We start from the raw sequence: 16,125 nt of genomic DNA on the forward strand, positions 1-16,125 counted from the left end.
CTCTGGCCCTGTGAGTCAGACACAAAAAGATTAATGTATGCTCATTGCATCACAATTTGTACATTCTACCTTTTTTCTAGCATTAATCAATTCAATTTCACAATTAGCATTAACATATGAAGAGAAAGCTGGCATAACTAGTGTAAAGCCAAAAGTCAAAGTGAGGGGAAAAAATTACACTGTCACATATGAAAACCACCATGCTGAATGTCCACAGTAATCCTTTAATCATCAGATTTCATGTTTGACTTTCCTTACTTGAAATAGAAAATGTTTTTTTTGATGCACTGCACTATGCTGTGCTGTTAAAAGTGAGGTGACAAACTGTCTGGTTGTTGGAGGAAAGTAAGTGACATCGGTGACAAAAATCACATTTAGTGTTAAAAGGGAACACTGAAGTCAGTTGGTATTCAGATAACATCTGGCCAACAGAGGGTGCTGTCAGTCACAAATATCTGTTTGGCATCTTTACATGAATTAATCTGTGCAATCAGAACTGCTGAGGGTTAGCGCGAGCACACAGCCGCTGAATATACTGCAGTTTAACTTAAAAAGCTCTGAATGCAAGATGCATTTCTGATACAGATTTTTATGAAAGCAAAATAAAGTGGTGGTGTTGAATTTTGCTGTGGACTTTGGAGCACCAACATCAAAGAGTCACTGTTTCTGAAATAACAGAAGTAACACTAAAAATAAATATTTGAAATGTAAACCACCTTTTTTTCTTGCTTCAGGAGACATCATCTGCGCGGGGAAACTAAGAAACTTGTAATGATGAAAGTTGTGGTTTCTGTTTTCTTTTGTACTTTTGAAGACACTTTTTGAGTTTTGGATGAGCAACAATTGGTTTTCAACACAGCTGGATCTCTTGGATTGTAACTTAATACTCTTTAATTCTTTCAAAGTAGATTGGATGGAGAGATGTTTCATTTTATTTTATCAATTGTATGTATGTAAAATATTTGTTTTGGCATACCTGGTCATTGCAAGTGAAGTTACAGTGTTATTTCCATATGACACTTAAATAAATCCATATTTAAAAAATTAAGAAAAGCCACATTTATTTGGACTTTAAAGTTAAAAATGAAAACTTCAAAATGGGGCTTTTTTGACTCTCCATTCACCAATCAGATAATTGTTAGATCATCTCATTGGCCAAATGCCATCATTTTGCTGATATACTGCCACGTGCATGTGCAAGCCCATATTTTGATCGTGATATTTCTGTTTTTTATGGATAATCCTTAGAAGCTACACATTCTTTTGCTGTGCAAACTTTGTAACTTTGTTTAGTAAAAATAGTAGTTTTGTATTGTATTGTAGTTCATAATGTAGGCTCTAAAAATGACGAGAGCTTTCAGGAGTGGCTGTAAGTGCTTCTGGAAACTCCTTGTTGTTTTTACTATTTTTTGACATTTTACACATTAAACAATTAATAGATGAATCAAAAAACCGCCCAACAGATTAAATTGATAATGAAAATAATCATTAGTCCCAACACACCCGTCAGATTTGGATAAACTCACCGGTGTCTGTCTGTCTGTGGAGGGCAGAGCCGAGGGTCCAGGCGACCAGTCCAGAGAGTCCCGGCCGGCAGGTCCAAACTTCATCCAGCTGCTCTCCATCAGAGACCGCATGGTGGATGCGTAGAGGATCTGAAGCCCAGGCGGAACCAGGGGCTGAGAGCGCTCAGAGGAGGTGCAGTGGACGGGGAGACGAGGCGGAAGAGTCCACTGTGAGCTCAGAGGGACACTGACTGCAGAGCTGAAGTGATCAGCCTGAAATAATATCTGTGATGGGGAGGAGGGAGGAAGAAATGAGGGCAGCAGACAGTCCGTGTGTCCAGCTGAGAGGAGACACGTCACTGGTCCTGATGGGAGGACTTACAGCTGCTGGGAGCGGTCGGCAGCAGCACAGACAGGAATAGAGGGAGTATGGGATTACTTGGCAAAGCAAGAAAACACCAACTAATCTTCCATTTTGACAGCCATTTGATTGGTTAAAAAAGAAAAAGTTAGGTTTTCATTTTTTACACAACTGATCTTTAATCCCTAACTCAGCTCATATACAGTCCAATTTCCATATCAAGTTAACTAATTGAATTAATTCCCCTCCCCTCCTTATCGTGGTCTCCAAAGGCCAACTGATGATTCAAAGGAATCAAAAGGTAAATAACAACCTCACCTGGACTAGGCAGGTGTAGGAATACCAACAAGTCCTTGTGCCTACATGACAAAATAGGTGGTTTGTCAAAGCGTTTACTGATCTACCACCTCTGCGCTGAAGATTTGTCAAGTTTAGGCAACTAAACACATTAAGTTTAGGGAATGATCACGGTCATGGTTAAAAGAAACCAACAATAAATGGTGGTAGGAGACAAGATGCAAACAGCGGGCTCCGGTGTCAAAGGCAAACACTTTGTTGACCAAACAGTCCACTTTGGCCTCGTCCTTAAGAGGTTTTGTGGCATGACAACATTATCATGTTACCTGAGCCTTTGCTCTTGAGAGAGGACAGTCAGAAGCCACATGCCAACAAGAGTTTGCTTGTCAGGAAGACACAAACGTAGGAGGTTTAAGTGTTTGAACAAACGTCTGATGCTGCTGTTTCGCTGGTGAGAACGGTCTTGAGGATGAGAGAAAAGCAATGTTTGAACGTGTGTGACGTTCAAGACCTTGTTTTGGATTTACAGCTGTTTACTTCGCAATGACTGTGTAAGGCAGAAAATCTTTCTGGCCCCGGGGTGTCACAAGACAGTTCCATCTGGGGCCACTATGTTAAAACTGTCAAAGTATCAGTCTGATTGTATCATGTATCTTTTCCTGTTAGCTATTAATTGTTACTGCTCCGTACAGGTGACAATTCCAAACTTTGAAATGATCAAATTTCTGCATCTTACTTGGTTGTCACCTAGAGAGTTCTATGATAAACTAAAATAATTGCTTGATGACACTTTAGCACAGCAGATGAACCTTAAAATTGATAGATGATTCTGTGTTGTTACCTTTTGGGAACTTGGGGCCTGCATGGCAGTGAACCAATACTTTCTTAAATTTGATTTTGCCAAAATAAGCACCAGAAAGTTGATTAGGAGTAACTGACATATGAGACAACATAAGGCAGTGCATTTGCTGGATTTAAATTCGTTCCCACATATGAATACCACCAAATTAGTTGCTCCGATAGTTATTCCTGTGTACTGTGAATGCACCGTTCCTCTAAAGTCATTATCTGACCATCTGACCAATTTCAGATAAATCCAAGTGACCGTAGGAAGCAGATTACTGTAGTTGAGAAGATGTGAAACTGTACAACATAATGACAAACACATGAGATAAACTGCTTTTATTGTACAACACACAGAGCAGACAGGCCTCCTGAAAGAGCGCTTTGAAACATACAGCAGTTACACAACTGTAAAACTGAGCTCAGGAGAAAAGAGGAAAGCCAGAGCAGGTTAGAAACTTCAGGAGCAGAGATTACAGGTGCTTGTCTTTGATATCAAAAGCAGAAAAAAAACACTTTTAGAAATCACAGTCACAACATTAGCTGACCTGCTGATGTCAGTCCGGCAGCGGAGCGTTCAAGGTCAGCGAAGGAAGCAAACGGTCAAACTAAGCACCTGAATGAATGTGCAGAAAGCCTGTATTCATATCAGGAACCTTCTGCACATTCATCTGCAGGGATACTGAAGGATACGTCGTACATTTTAACCGTTTCAAAACCAGCCTGAGAATCACACACAGTCTCTCCTACCCGTGAGTTTTAATCATTCAAGGGTTGTGTTTACATTAAATATTCAGGTGCCATCTTGTTTGAAGTCCAACCCTGTTTTATACCTTCTGTGCCAAGTTTGGTTGACACACCTCACACACAAGCACGCACATTAACACCTTGTCTTTGGCGTGAAGAACCTATACCTACACTTCCTTAACGGAATAAAGATCAACAATCTTGTCAGTGTCAAGTTCAAGTGCAGCAAGTGGAGCTCTTTTTCTGGTTAAGAAAGTTTAAACTAAGGTGAAGTTAAAAAAATCAGAGATTACAGAAGAGACCGTTCAGACAGAAGCTCAGCAATGTGAAAACACAAAATCTAGTCCAATGTTATCTAAACCAACAAGGCAAGTAGATTTATTTATTTATTTTATTTAAGCACACTTAGTAGCCATACTGGCCCGTAGGTAAGTAAGGTGAGTACTTACTGCCATACTATTCGTTATTTACTGCATGTTTTATGAGAGTTCAATTTAAAGGGGTACATCAGTGATTTGGTTTGTCACTTCCATGGCGAGAGACAAATAAAATAAAAAAAAATGCTCAAAATGAAAGCACCATGAGGCCGAGATATCCTGACTTTTAGTCCTTAGTATGAATCATGCTCCAAAACCACTGTATCCAACATTTTCCACAATGCAACTCAACGTAATCTTTTGTTAGACCATCCGTGCCGATAAAAGTCCACATCTGTCAAACTTCATGCCCACAGTTTGTAACGCAGGTTTTCTGCTATACATTTGTAGTCACCAAACCCAAGCAGAGACATTTTCTCAGGCTTTGAAACGCTGCTCCCAGAGCCACAGAAGACATTCGACAACGGTTTTCACAGGCTGAGTAGTACTCGTCATGATGAGTAAAATCAGTGGAGTGGCTCGCAAGTCCCACTGCAACTTAACTAAGGTGCCATTTCAATCTTCATGTTTGAACAAAGACATCCCACAATTTTGAGCGCAATATCTGTCTTGATGTCATAGCAACACTCAACGACAACCATCGATGACAATATCAAGCATGTTTGATAAAGATCTGTACGTCAAAGACGAGGACAGGAGCACCAGAGGACGGCTAAGCGAATGTACCAACCTTCTCACAGCAGTAAGGTGATAAAGCTTCTAATGACACAGCTGATTTTAAAATATGTTGTATAGAAATAAATAAGCAAGAAATAAATCTAATCAAAATGTAAACAACAATTCTAACAACTTGATTGTAAAGTCTAAATATTCCTATTTGAGCAATGATTTCCCTTTATCTAACTGGTTGTACCTTCTATTTCTCTGGTTCTATTTGTTCTCATGACGCCCTCTGTCATGTGATCTTCCACTTTACAAACTGTGTCAGATGTCTGGGTCATGTATATACTTTCTGTCAGTGTCTGACAACAGGGCAACGTAGTCAAAGCTGCTTTGCCTTCACTTCTACGCTCTCAGACAGACAGACAGTCGCTCAGCCTCCCTGCAAACTAAAACATCAGAAAGTGATGTATCCAGCCAGACTGTCAGCCAAATCACTCATCCACCTACTGAGTTCTCCAAAACTAGTTTCAAACTTTTCAAGCAAAACCTCTTCAACTAAAGATTTTTTTTTAATTTTTTTTTTTTTTTACACTTTTTCAGTAAGTTTTTCTTTTTTTTAAATACACTAGCAATCTGTCTGAGCTCTGAGCAAAGCAAGTATACTAGGTCACTGCCTCTTCAATCTGTTTAGAGTCCCAATAATCCCCCGACTGCACAATGAGACACTAAAATGTAGATGATTTTACTGTAAACTATTAGTAGAAATGCGATTACAGTTTCCCAGCACAAGGACACAAGAAGGAGCTGTTAAAAATCAGAAAGCAATAAGAGCTTAAATCTAACAAAGACTCTCATAAAATCTGCTGAGGGAGCACATGACAAAGGATGGATTGGAGCCTCTCTTCAGAATTGAGCTATACCCAAGTGAATCAAATCTGCTTAGAGTGCAGATGAAGTTTGTGCTCGTGATGATCTTCAGCGTGCCACAACCTCTGCATTCATGATTCAATCTCATCTTAATCTCAGCGCCACTATGTCAAATATACATTAGTAGTAAAACTCAGAAGTGCAGACAAAAGATTGATCTCATCTTTGGAGGTTAACATACGAAGCATAGACACACAAACAAATCATCAGAGTGAGTGACTGAATGAAAACCAGGCAAAGTAGAAATCAACACAAGCTATTGGTGGAGAACTGTTGCATGATGATGACACATTAGTCGACTGCCTTTTTTTAGATGGAAACGCCGTCATGGACTTAACACCAACTAAATCCTTCACTGCTGCTGATCACGCTGATGGCCGCCAACATCTGTCCACTCGCTGCTCGCCCTCAGAGGGCAGGGAATAAGGACAAATGGGGACAGGTCAGGGACACTGGGAGGGGCTGAGGGACAGGAGACAGGACAGGACAGAGAGGCGAGCCATACTAAAGCTGTTTGTCATTTACTGGACAGTCAGAAATGACTCCTACAAGATAGACTTCCTAGTAGGAACTGGGGTGATGTTTTTCAGCGCCAAACTTTCTGAGATTCAGTTATCTGATGTTACTTCAGTGTGGCAGCGTGTCTGCCGGTCAGGTGGGATAAGGAAATGAAAGTGATATTCTGTTAAAGTGAAATTTTGTAAAATGTTAAGTGTTTTGTTGAGCTCCACATCAGTGATCTTTAAACATTTGTTTAAAGAGTACCTCAACACTAAATCCACTTATTTTTTATTAATGAAATATACAGCCACTTTAATGTATGATTAAATGATTCTGGGCCCAGGCTTTTGTTTATTGCAATGGAAGCTCTTTGCCTTTTTCCAGATTAGATTGAGTACTGTAGAGTTGCTCATTAAACAGAAAAATGTAATTTAAAGCTGCACTTTTACAGACAAAAGTGTATTTGTTATGATAAGTCTTTTTAGTTTAGTAGATCGGGGCACGTGGTAAGAGGAGTTTGGAGAATCAGCACTGTCATGTTCAGTCATGGTGTTTACCACATTGCCCAAATTAAGATTTTTAGGCTCTTGTGACAAAGACGGTGGTGAAGCCTAAACGGAAACTCGACTTCAAAAGGTCTCTTCAGAAACCCATGGGTGATGTTAGAGATGCTACAGTACGTACACTATACTCTGGCCTACATCTCTTCACTACCTCCTTCAGTATCTAGCGTTGTATACTGGCGCACACGCTCTGGTGATATTTAAAGATTACCCCTGTAACGTGCAGAATCGTGTTGTTTTTAGGTGCCACTTAGGTGGTTTGGAGCTCCATATTCAGAAAGACAGCTGGCAAAGAGGACCAAATGAGACAGTGAATGAAGCAGCAGAGGAACTGAGGAAGCCGGTGAAGAGAGAGAGCAATGAGTGCGGATGAAAAGGACAAACCCTCAGACTGGGTGAAAAAAGAAGGTGCCCCGCCCTCCCCGCCCTCCCCGCCCTGCTGGCCTAGTGTAAGCACTGCATCAAGTGGTAAAATGTGAAAAAAGCAACTCTCAAAAAATAAATAGAAAATGCTAATTATGACACATGAAATATTTTAAATAATAAAGCATTTACATAAATACATGTACACACATAAACAGCAAAAGTAGTATAGGCGTTAAACATTAAAATACACCAGCTGTATGTGGTATTAAAATAAATACTTGATTGCTCCATTTAGTTTAAACATTCCAGAAGGTTTAAGAGTGAATAATAATAAAAGACATTCAGTTGAAGGTGAGGGAGACTGCACGGTATTTAAAGCTGGATACAGAAAATGCATGGAGGGAACAAACATTCATATACAATCGGATCAAATGCGAAACAAGTCTCCACCTGCTGTAATGTGGCCTCACTCTCTGATTCTGAAGAAATAAAAGACATACATATAACAGTATTTTAAGTTTGCATTTTCAGCTTTAAACACGGTGAGCTAATTTTAGCTGGATTTCTGATGCGAGTGATCTGTCGCTGTAGTGACCATGCACATTTCTCAGAGATTACCTGTCAGTCAAAGATTGTGGGGCAGGACTGAGACATAGTATATTTTTCCTCCTTGCATTATCTGTTGAGGAAGTGAATTAGTAGGCCACGCACAGTTCTTATTGTCATTCCCCATCGTTATCATAACCAGTAGTAATGATGGCCAAAACGCAGATGAAAATACGCCCCAGGTTGTAAAAAGGGTACCCTGTAGAGTTTTTGACCACTCGTGGTGCCATGGAGCAATGTTTTGCTGAGCGAGTCTCTGTTTTGTTTGTATCCCATGCTCTGCTAGCACTTGCATTTATGCACACATGCACAAGGGTGATGTCAAGTCAAGTCAAGTTTATTTATATAGCACGTTTCATACGACAGGCGTAGACTCATCGTCAGCTCGACGTGATGCACATTCCTGCTGACTGCAGACGGCAGTAGTGCAAATGTTTAGTTAGTGTATTGAAGCCATAAAACATGAAGATGTTGAACAGGTGAAACATCAAACTGACAGTTGTTGACAGTAGCGTACTAAGAAATTCAGCAATACTCTGCATGTAAATAGAGCTATGTTTGTTTACAAGAAAACTCCACAGGGTACCTTTAAAAAGTGTTGCTGGGGTCAAGGGAAAAGTGAACTATAATAATTATAATTCATCGCACATGTTAACATTTATGTCTGCATCCACATTAGGATGAACCAAAGTAAGTTTTTCACAACTGATAACAAGCAAATCACATTTAAAAGCTTTGTCACTGTGTGTGTGTGTGTGTGTGTGTGTGTGTGTGCGCGTGTGTGCGTGTTCTCTCTTGCATGTTTTGTGTGTGTGGAAATGAAAAACTTCAACTGAGGAACAAGAGGCAGAAATGGCACATTAATGATCAAATCATTTCCATCATACACAAAGAAACCTTCACAAGCCAACTAAATCCTTCATTCTTTTCACCACATCCTTCAGCAGCCAATCAAATCCTCCAACTTAATGTCACATGATGTTCGCCAATGTCCTCCCCATTCTTCAAAAGTGCCACAAATCCATATGATAACATCAGACACTACCAATCAGTTCTCTCATCTCTTAGTTAAGCCTGTTACCTTCCACCAGTCTGTTACATTGTGACATTATGATGTTAGACAGTATGATGTCATCAGCCAATCAAACCCTTCATCAGTCTACTGCAGAGCGGCACCGTCACACGATGGCATCAAACCAATCTAATTCAGCTGTCATGCGTTTATGTCCTCCACTGACCGACAGACTGCGCTCTTCGTCAGACGCTTTTGCATTTCTTTGCTGATGTCACAGAATGATGTCATAGAGTCTGCCGACGCGGCCCAACCACTCACGCAGTGCCTGGCGGACGCGGGCGTCGGTCACGTGGCAGGAGAGCTGGCTGAGGCAGGGGTAGAGCGCCGGCTGGAGCGCCAGGAACGAGGAATCTGACAGGAGGAGGACCTGATTGAGGAGAGTCAAGACCATGTTGGTCCACGCCTGCAAGGGGAGAGAAACTATTTCACCACCAAAGCTCAATACACAAGCAGCCGTTTGTCTTGCATGATTATACACGTGAGGTCCTTCATATTCATTTCTAACAGCTGTCAGCTTTCTCCGAACTTGACAGAATTTGGTGTGTTTGTTCAGGCAAAATGGCAGTACTGTAACTAAAACAAAGTAAGGCGTCTGCATTTAAACAACACAGTTCAAATTCACTTGCTCACTGGCCTGTAATATATACAGTCACCTTCAATTGGTCAAGAATGTCATGTGATTGGCTTCATTTTTTTCATGTGTTTTTTAGGGGGCATATTTTCAGTTTATTTATCTTTTTCTGGAGAGTCAGTTTAATGTGACTCATAGTCTCCTCCATCTGGACATTAAACAAACTGTCCTAATTTTAAATTCTTAATGTTAATCATCGCTTAACCTAACATAACTTTATCTAATGTAATTTTAATCTTAATTCCAAACCAAAATCATGAAGTGAAAGAAATTTAACTTTTACTAAATGTTATTTTAATCTAAAACTTAAACTCAAAGTGTCCTTGGACACTGAGCCCCAAATTTCTCCCGAGGGCTCTGCCTTTGGTGTGTGAGTGTGTGTGAGTGATTAGTTACTTTGGACTGATGAGCACTTAGTACGCCATCAGTGTATGAATGTGCATGAATGGGGTGAATGTGATATGTAGTTGAAGCGCTTTGAGTAGTCAGAAAAGACTAGAAAGGCGTACAGTCCACTACCATCGCCATTTACTGTACCTGTATCTGAGCCTCAGAGTCCCTTAGTGAGATGCTGTGGGAGCTGATGGTGGATCCTGACCGTGGTCTCTTCTCCTGCCTCAAGACCTCAGGTCCTGCACTGACTGAGTGCCTCAAAGAGGGACCCTGCTGATCCACCAGATGCTGGGGCCTTTGCGGGGGCCTTTGTGGCTCCACGGGGCCCCTCCTCTCCCCGACGCCTCCTCCCGGTGCCCCCCCCCGGCCCTGCTCCTTCATGAACAGGTTGACGTGGCACTGCTGCGGCTGCTGCTGCTGTTGTTTCCGGCGTTTGTACTCCATCATCAGCTTGCTGATGGTTTTGTCCGTGGCGATGGTGTACAGTTTGTTCCCGGCGCTTTCCCACCATTCCTTTCTCCTTCCCGGTCCAGCGCTGCCAGGAGCTCCTTCTACTGAGCTTCCTGTGATGCCAGAGTCCCTCCTCTCGCCTCCAGTCCGGAAGTGGTGGGGCAGACTGCCTGTGCAGCTGTGAAGAGAGAGGAAATGGTTGCTTTAATTGGACAGGTGACTACACGGACTGAGCGAATTATCTAGCACCGAACAAGAGGCAACAGACAAATCCTACGGTTGATTTTACATCTATAGTTCTGGTAACTTGGTCCAGAACAAAGAAACAGAACAAATCCAGTAACTCACGCTGACTTATTATAATCAAACTTAGAGTTGTAAACATGAGTATATTTCCTGAAGGGGAGGTACCCATGGTGTAAGGTCGTGTTCAGGCTGACTTTAGCACTGTGTGAAAAAACACATTATTCTCTCAGGAAGCTGTGCCAGCCATAGCGGCGTGCACCTCGCTCATTTTCTACCTGGTTTTACAAAGTTCAATTAAACTGAAAATTACGGAACTTATGGCGGCAACAAGTTTACTGTAGAGAAGAATGGTTGGAAACTTTATTCATCCCTGAATTCCCAGAGTTATGTAGCTGTACTCTCCGATCCTACTGGGACTTGGGTAAGAGGATGGGGATATCAGGTTAACAATTCACATTGTGATTGACTGAAATCCCAGATGACGTTTTGAGTCGCAGTTACCTAAGTAATGTGCGGGTTAAGCTGTATTGATTAAAACTGAGGCTCATGTGTTCTGTCACATGCACACAAGATTGAATATGTAACCAAAACACATCAGCAGGGTTATATGCTGGTGCACAAGTGAAGAGCCAGCTGTTACGTGGGAGGAGGAGACTGCTGTATTAATTAAGATTAAAGCACCTCAGGTCCATCCGATGGATAACTGATGCATCCTGTGTAGACAGGGTGTTACATTTCAGTCTTGTGTTCAGTGTGGAGACAGACAGTCAGACAAGTCGCCAATATAACATCACTAACGTGGATCAACACAATAAATGTGCCTCATTTGATGTGTGATATGACTGAAGTCAGACCTGAATCCTGGGCTGGGTGTAGGTGTGTCTCCTGGTGATGCTGCGCTCGTGTCCGTGGCCTGACACCTGTACCCGCCTTCCTCTGATGGCGTCCCCCTCGCCGAAAGCCCACCTGCCGATGTCGGTGTGGAAGTCTCAGACTGGAAGAGAGGCAGGAAGAAGACGTGATCTCCTCCTCCTCCTACTCCTCCTCTCAGGAGCACTGTCTCCTCCAGGGTGCTCTCCAGGTCCCGGTGCATTTGGATGTAGCTGTTACACAGATCCATGCACAGCTTGTAGAGGCGTTTGACCAGCCAGGCCCAGTCTGTGCCGCCCAGCGGCTGCACGCTGAGCGATGGGATGGGGGCTCGCCAGTGATGACGTTTATCCCGGCCGCGGGGGGGGCTGACCTGAGAGGAGGACACACAGAGTAAAGTGGATGATTTGATTTTTTATATTACAACAACATGGGTAATTCATCTTCCTCGTTACATTAGGAAGGTGAAAAGTTCAGGAAACCCTCTGAGGACTGTCCTCGATAAACTGGAAAAAACTAAAGAGGAAATGGAAAAGAGAGCAGCAGGAGTCTAATCCAGGCAAATCTTTTATTTTTGTTGTTTTTTTTAGTTTCTGTGGTGTACTTAGAGGTCACCTGTCAATCACTGTGACCTCTAAGTGCACCTGCGCTGTTTTCTTTGTTTATTTAGCTTTTTTGGCTATCACCGCTCATCCTTTCTGCACAGTTCTTCTTCTGCTTTTTATTTCAAATAAAAGGAAAACATAAAACAGATCATTTTCTGTGCAGCTGATGATTTTCCCTGGTTTGAAACTGTCAAAGCTTTCTTTAACTGAGAACAAGTTGAATCATTGTTATATTATCACAATTATAATACAAAAAAAAAATCACTATTCTTTATACACATATTATTACTGCAAAACAGAAGATGTGTGTGTGCGCATCACCTGTGCTGTTTCTTCAAAGATGTCTTCGTCCTCTGAGGAGGCAGAGCCAGGGTGAGAGGAGTCAGAGCTCCCCTCCTCTTCCTCATACAGGATCCTCTTCACCTAAATACAATGAAACGTTCAAATGTGAAACTGAGTTTTCATTGCTAATGACTTGTTAGTGGTTGCATCTTCAAAGTGGTAACTAATGTGTGCTACATGGTTACCATGGCGTTTCTAGGTGGTTGCTTGGATGTTAATATGTGACTGCTATGTCTTTAGTACTGTAGGTGGATGCCAAATGGTCGCTAAGGTTTGCAGATTAGATTAGATTAAAAAATGTAAAAAATTTTATGAATTAGTCAATTTTAATGTATTTTTCTTGTGATGCATTTGTGCCAAACATAAAAATACCTTCTTGGAACTTCTTTCATTACACCTACCAAAAACACAAAAGTAGAACTGAAACTACATAATAAATCTGCAAGTAAACGTGTATCAAATAAAACACAGAAATTTAAACTAAACTAAAGCTGGCAAAGGCAAACTGAAAACTAACTTCGAGCTGCATAAATCATTTTTCAAGCTGAAGATCATCTACATGTTTGACATATTATAGCCTTATTAAGTTGCCTATTTACACATTAAGCAGTCACAGAGCAATATTAGCATTTATTTGGAGATGTGTATTATTCAGTCAATTCTCCACCAACTCCTAAGAAAATTATCTGGCTGTTTAGTTGCTAAATGTTCCACTTTTTTCACCAGCTAGTCTCTAACTTTGTCTGTCTGTTTGGTGCTGGGCAGGTAGCATAAAGTGGATTTATCAGAGCTTGTTTAATGAAAACAGCTGCCTGCTGCTGGAAACAAGGTTGATGAGAGTGCTGAGACTGAACCAAAACAGTGAAGTTTGGGCTGAAATACACTAGAAGGCTCTGTAGAGCTGAGGGGGAACTTCAGAGTTGGTGATAATACTTTGTGGGTTTGTCAATATGCATGACCCCTTTCACACAAATCCATTGTTAATATAAAAATGTATTAGTGCAGATTTAAACTAAAGGTAGGACTTTATAAAAATACAAAATAACCTTGAATAAAAACAACTGAAGAGTTCTGATGATTGGTTTCTACCTGCTGTGCGGTCATGCTGTCAGCTTGGCTCAGTGTGGCACACAGCAGGGCCTGGAAGTACAGGTTGAAGCTCATGGCAGACTGACGGTAAAGATTAGCCGCTCCACAAACACCCGACACCTTCATCAACAGGTACTTCAGACCTGGTCGAGTGTCAAAGTCCCGCGCTGTCCTGCAGAAGAAATAAGGAGATAAGTCAGCTGTATTCTTGAAACCAGCAGGATTACAGAGACATATAACACTGTCATCTGCATATATGTCTGACTTTCTTGTTGCAGTAACCTGTAAGAGTCCAGCAGCAGATCCAGGATTATGGCTAAATTAGTCATGGAGATGTAGCGCAGGAAGCCTGCTGTGGTTCTGCTGGGGTCAGAGGTTACAGGTGTGACCCTTTCGTGACCGTCGGGCTGCTTGACGAACTCCTCCAGCAAGATGTCATAGAGGTTTTGGAGCAGGACCTGGTGGGACAACAGGCTCACCACGATGGTCCTGAACGGGATCCTGTAGGATTCAGAAACCATGATGGTGGTTACATTCATTCAGGTTTTAATTGAATAAGGACAGTCTCTTGCCTCAAGTAAGAAATAGACAATTTTCTACTGTAATTAAGCTGTGAGAAACACATTTAAAGCTACTGTATTGTGGTTTCTGAAGAAAATTATTTGGCTTTTAGAGGAGATAAAATAAATTTTCTCCTCCTGGTGAAGTCCAATTTCAAACAACAAATTGACAAACAATTTTGGTAAAGATACTTTGATATGATCTGTGGAACTAATTTTGCCCTTCTTGCTCCATCAATTTCAAAATTATTGTAACTTTGAAAGTTTCATTCTATAAGCTTCAATAGCTGCAAAAGTTTAACAGTAAGTTAAAATGACAGCTTTATGTTGCAGCACTATTGGCATAATTTACAGTATGTAGTGTAAATAAATCCTGTTCAGATTAGTGGCCTCTTACATTGCATAAAAACAAGTTTTTAGGATATAAAAGCGATATTATTTTGAACTTCTAGCAGGAGCAGTCAATAACAAAATAGTCAAAAACAAAAAGGCTTTAACGAAGACTGAGCAGCCATGAATTGCTGTTGGACCAATGAGGACAGGGTGATTTGTTTTAGATTAGGGAAAGACTGGCAGCTATAAAATCTTCACTGTGTTTATGGATGAATGACTTTTTTCCTTTACTGTATCTAAAAAGAGCTCAGATTCAGCATCCTGTCATTCTAAATCTTGTAGCCATATTTGGTACCAACTGACCTACATGATTGGTTAAATATTAGAAGGTTCAAGTAAATACTGACTCAATAAAGGATCAACAGGGACTCACACACATTTCAACAGGACTCATATGTCATGCTATGGTGCTATGGACAGGAAGCTACAGGTGACACATACTTAGCCCTGTACAACTGTGTACAATTTTCAATGTGTCGCATTGCACTATATGCAGGTACAGTATGTGGATAGAGCTGCACAATGTGTCATTAATATGGTTACAGTGGTATGAATTTCCACATTAAATACCAAAGGGCTGTGTTGTCAGTAGAACAAGTCAATTCCCTCAGTGCAATGTCTTAAAATGATCCTCTGATGAAAATGTAAAAGTAGAAATTCAGACCATTTTTTTTTTAGGCAACACGTTAGCATTCTGGGCTTACTCAAATTCTTCCTTGTATGCACTGTGCCTGCAGCTGCTTCAGCCACGATACAAGGAGACATCATTGCCGCTATAGGGATAGCAACAGTGAAACAGCGGTTTACGTTAGGTGTGAATGCTAACTCTTGGCTACATAACAATTGGTGCAAGTCTATGTTTATATTTTTACACTCTCTTGTCAGCAGATTAGTGCAGTGCATTACGGAATGCATAATACACATGTTGAAAATAGAGTTTTACAATTATTATTATCTGTTAAAATTCAAAAATAAATTGAAAATCATCATTCAATCATTCATTTCATCACACAGCAAATCCGAACTCAATTTCAGGATTTATCACAACTCATAACGCCAATATACGACAAATTTGTCACACACCACATATTTTCTCCAAATTGTGCAGCTCTACAGGTAGATTAGTTAGTTTGACTATGTAGATCATACAGACCCATACTGTATGTGGGCAGTTTTCACACTGTTAAATCTGACAAACACAATGTCACAGAAAACAGCCTTACCCAATTTTCCTGTAACCACGGCAGCAGAAACACAAGCAGAAAGAGTTAGTGAGATTGAGATTTAGAGTCAGTTTGGCTGCATTTCTGTTTCCAATCTTGTTTTTTAATGTTTAAACAAACAAAGATTGCATGTTTTTATTTTTTCTTAGTTTTGAAAATTTACATATGTGAACACAAAAAAAGTCTTCAAAACAGCTGTTAACTAACTAGCTCGACACATAGTAGGAAACTGATCACAGAGACAAGACACAATGTGCTTCCATGCTGTATGTCGGAAAAACACACAGAAGCAAGCACTGACAAACAATGTTCATTGTTTGTGTGTACTTTGAAATCATCACCAAGAGGAAAAACACTCAGGCCAGTCACTAAATACCCACAGGACTGTTGTTGGTTAGAGTTGGTTAGATATATTTAGGGGTCAGGAGCAGGGGAATGTAGTTCTAGTTTGGGTGTGAAGTTAGAAAATGAAACCATGTAGGTTAATTATCA

The 16,125-nt window shown here is 40.8% G+C and overlaps 1 protein-coding gene across 2 annotated transcripts in view; it reads right to left on the minus strand.

The window, feature by feature from the left end:
- Nucleotides 1-3,330: 3,330 nt before the first annotated feature.
- arfgef3 (ARFGEF family member 3) overlaps nucleotides 3,331-16,125 on the minus strand; it is a 65,416-nt gene continuing 52,621 nt past the window's right edge. The window contains exons 37-43 of one of the 2 annotated variants that reach the window (XM_044214135.1): nucleotides 15,634-15,642; nucleotides 13,740-13,958; nucleotides 13,458-13,629; nucleotides 12,348-12,449; nucleotides 11,406-11,794; nucleotides 10,000-10,483; nucleotides 3,331-9,234 (exon numbers count right to left, since the gene is read on the minus strand). In XM_044214135.1, the coding sequence (XP_044070070.1) occupies nucleotides 9,043-9,234; nucleotides 10,000-10,483; nucleotides 11,406-11,794; nucleotides 12,348-12,449; nucleotides 13,458-13,629; nucleotides 13,740-13,958; nucleotides 15,634-15,642 (1,567 nt within the window). In that variant the 3' untranslated portion in view covers nucleotides 3,331-9,042. The remainder of the gene's footprint in view (nucleotides 9,235-9,999; nucleotides 10,484-11,405; nucleotides 11,795-12,347; nucleotides 12,450-13,457; nucleotides 13,630-13,739; nucleotides 13,959-15,633; nucleotides 15,643-16,125) is intronic. The other variant, XM_044214136.1, reaches the window with a different exon arrangement.

This window comes from Siniperca chuatsi, linkage group LG11 (assembly GCF_020085105.1).
Source record: "Siniperca chuatsi isolate FFG_IHB_CAS linkage group LG11, ASM2008510v1, whole genome shotgun sequence".
Taxonomy (NCBI): domain Eukaryota; kingdom Metazoa; phylum Chordata; class Actinopteri; order Centrarchiformes; family Sinipercidae; genus Siniperca; species Siniperca chuatsi.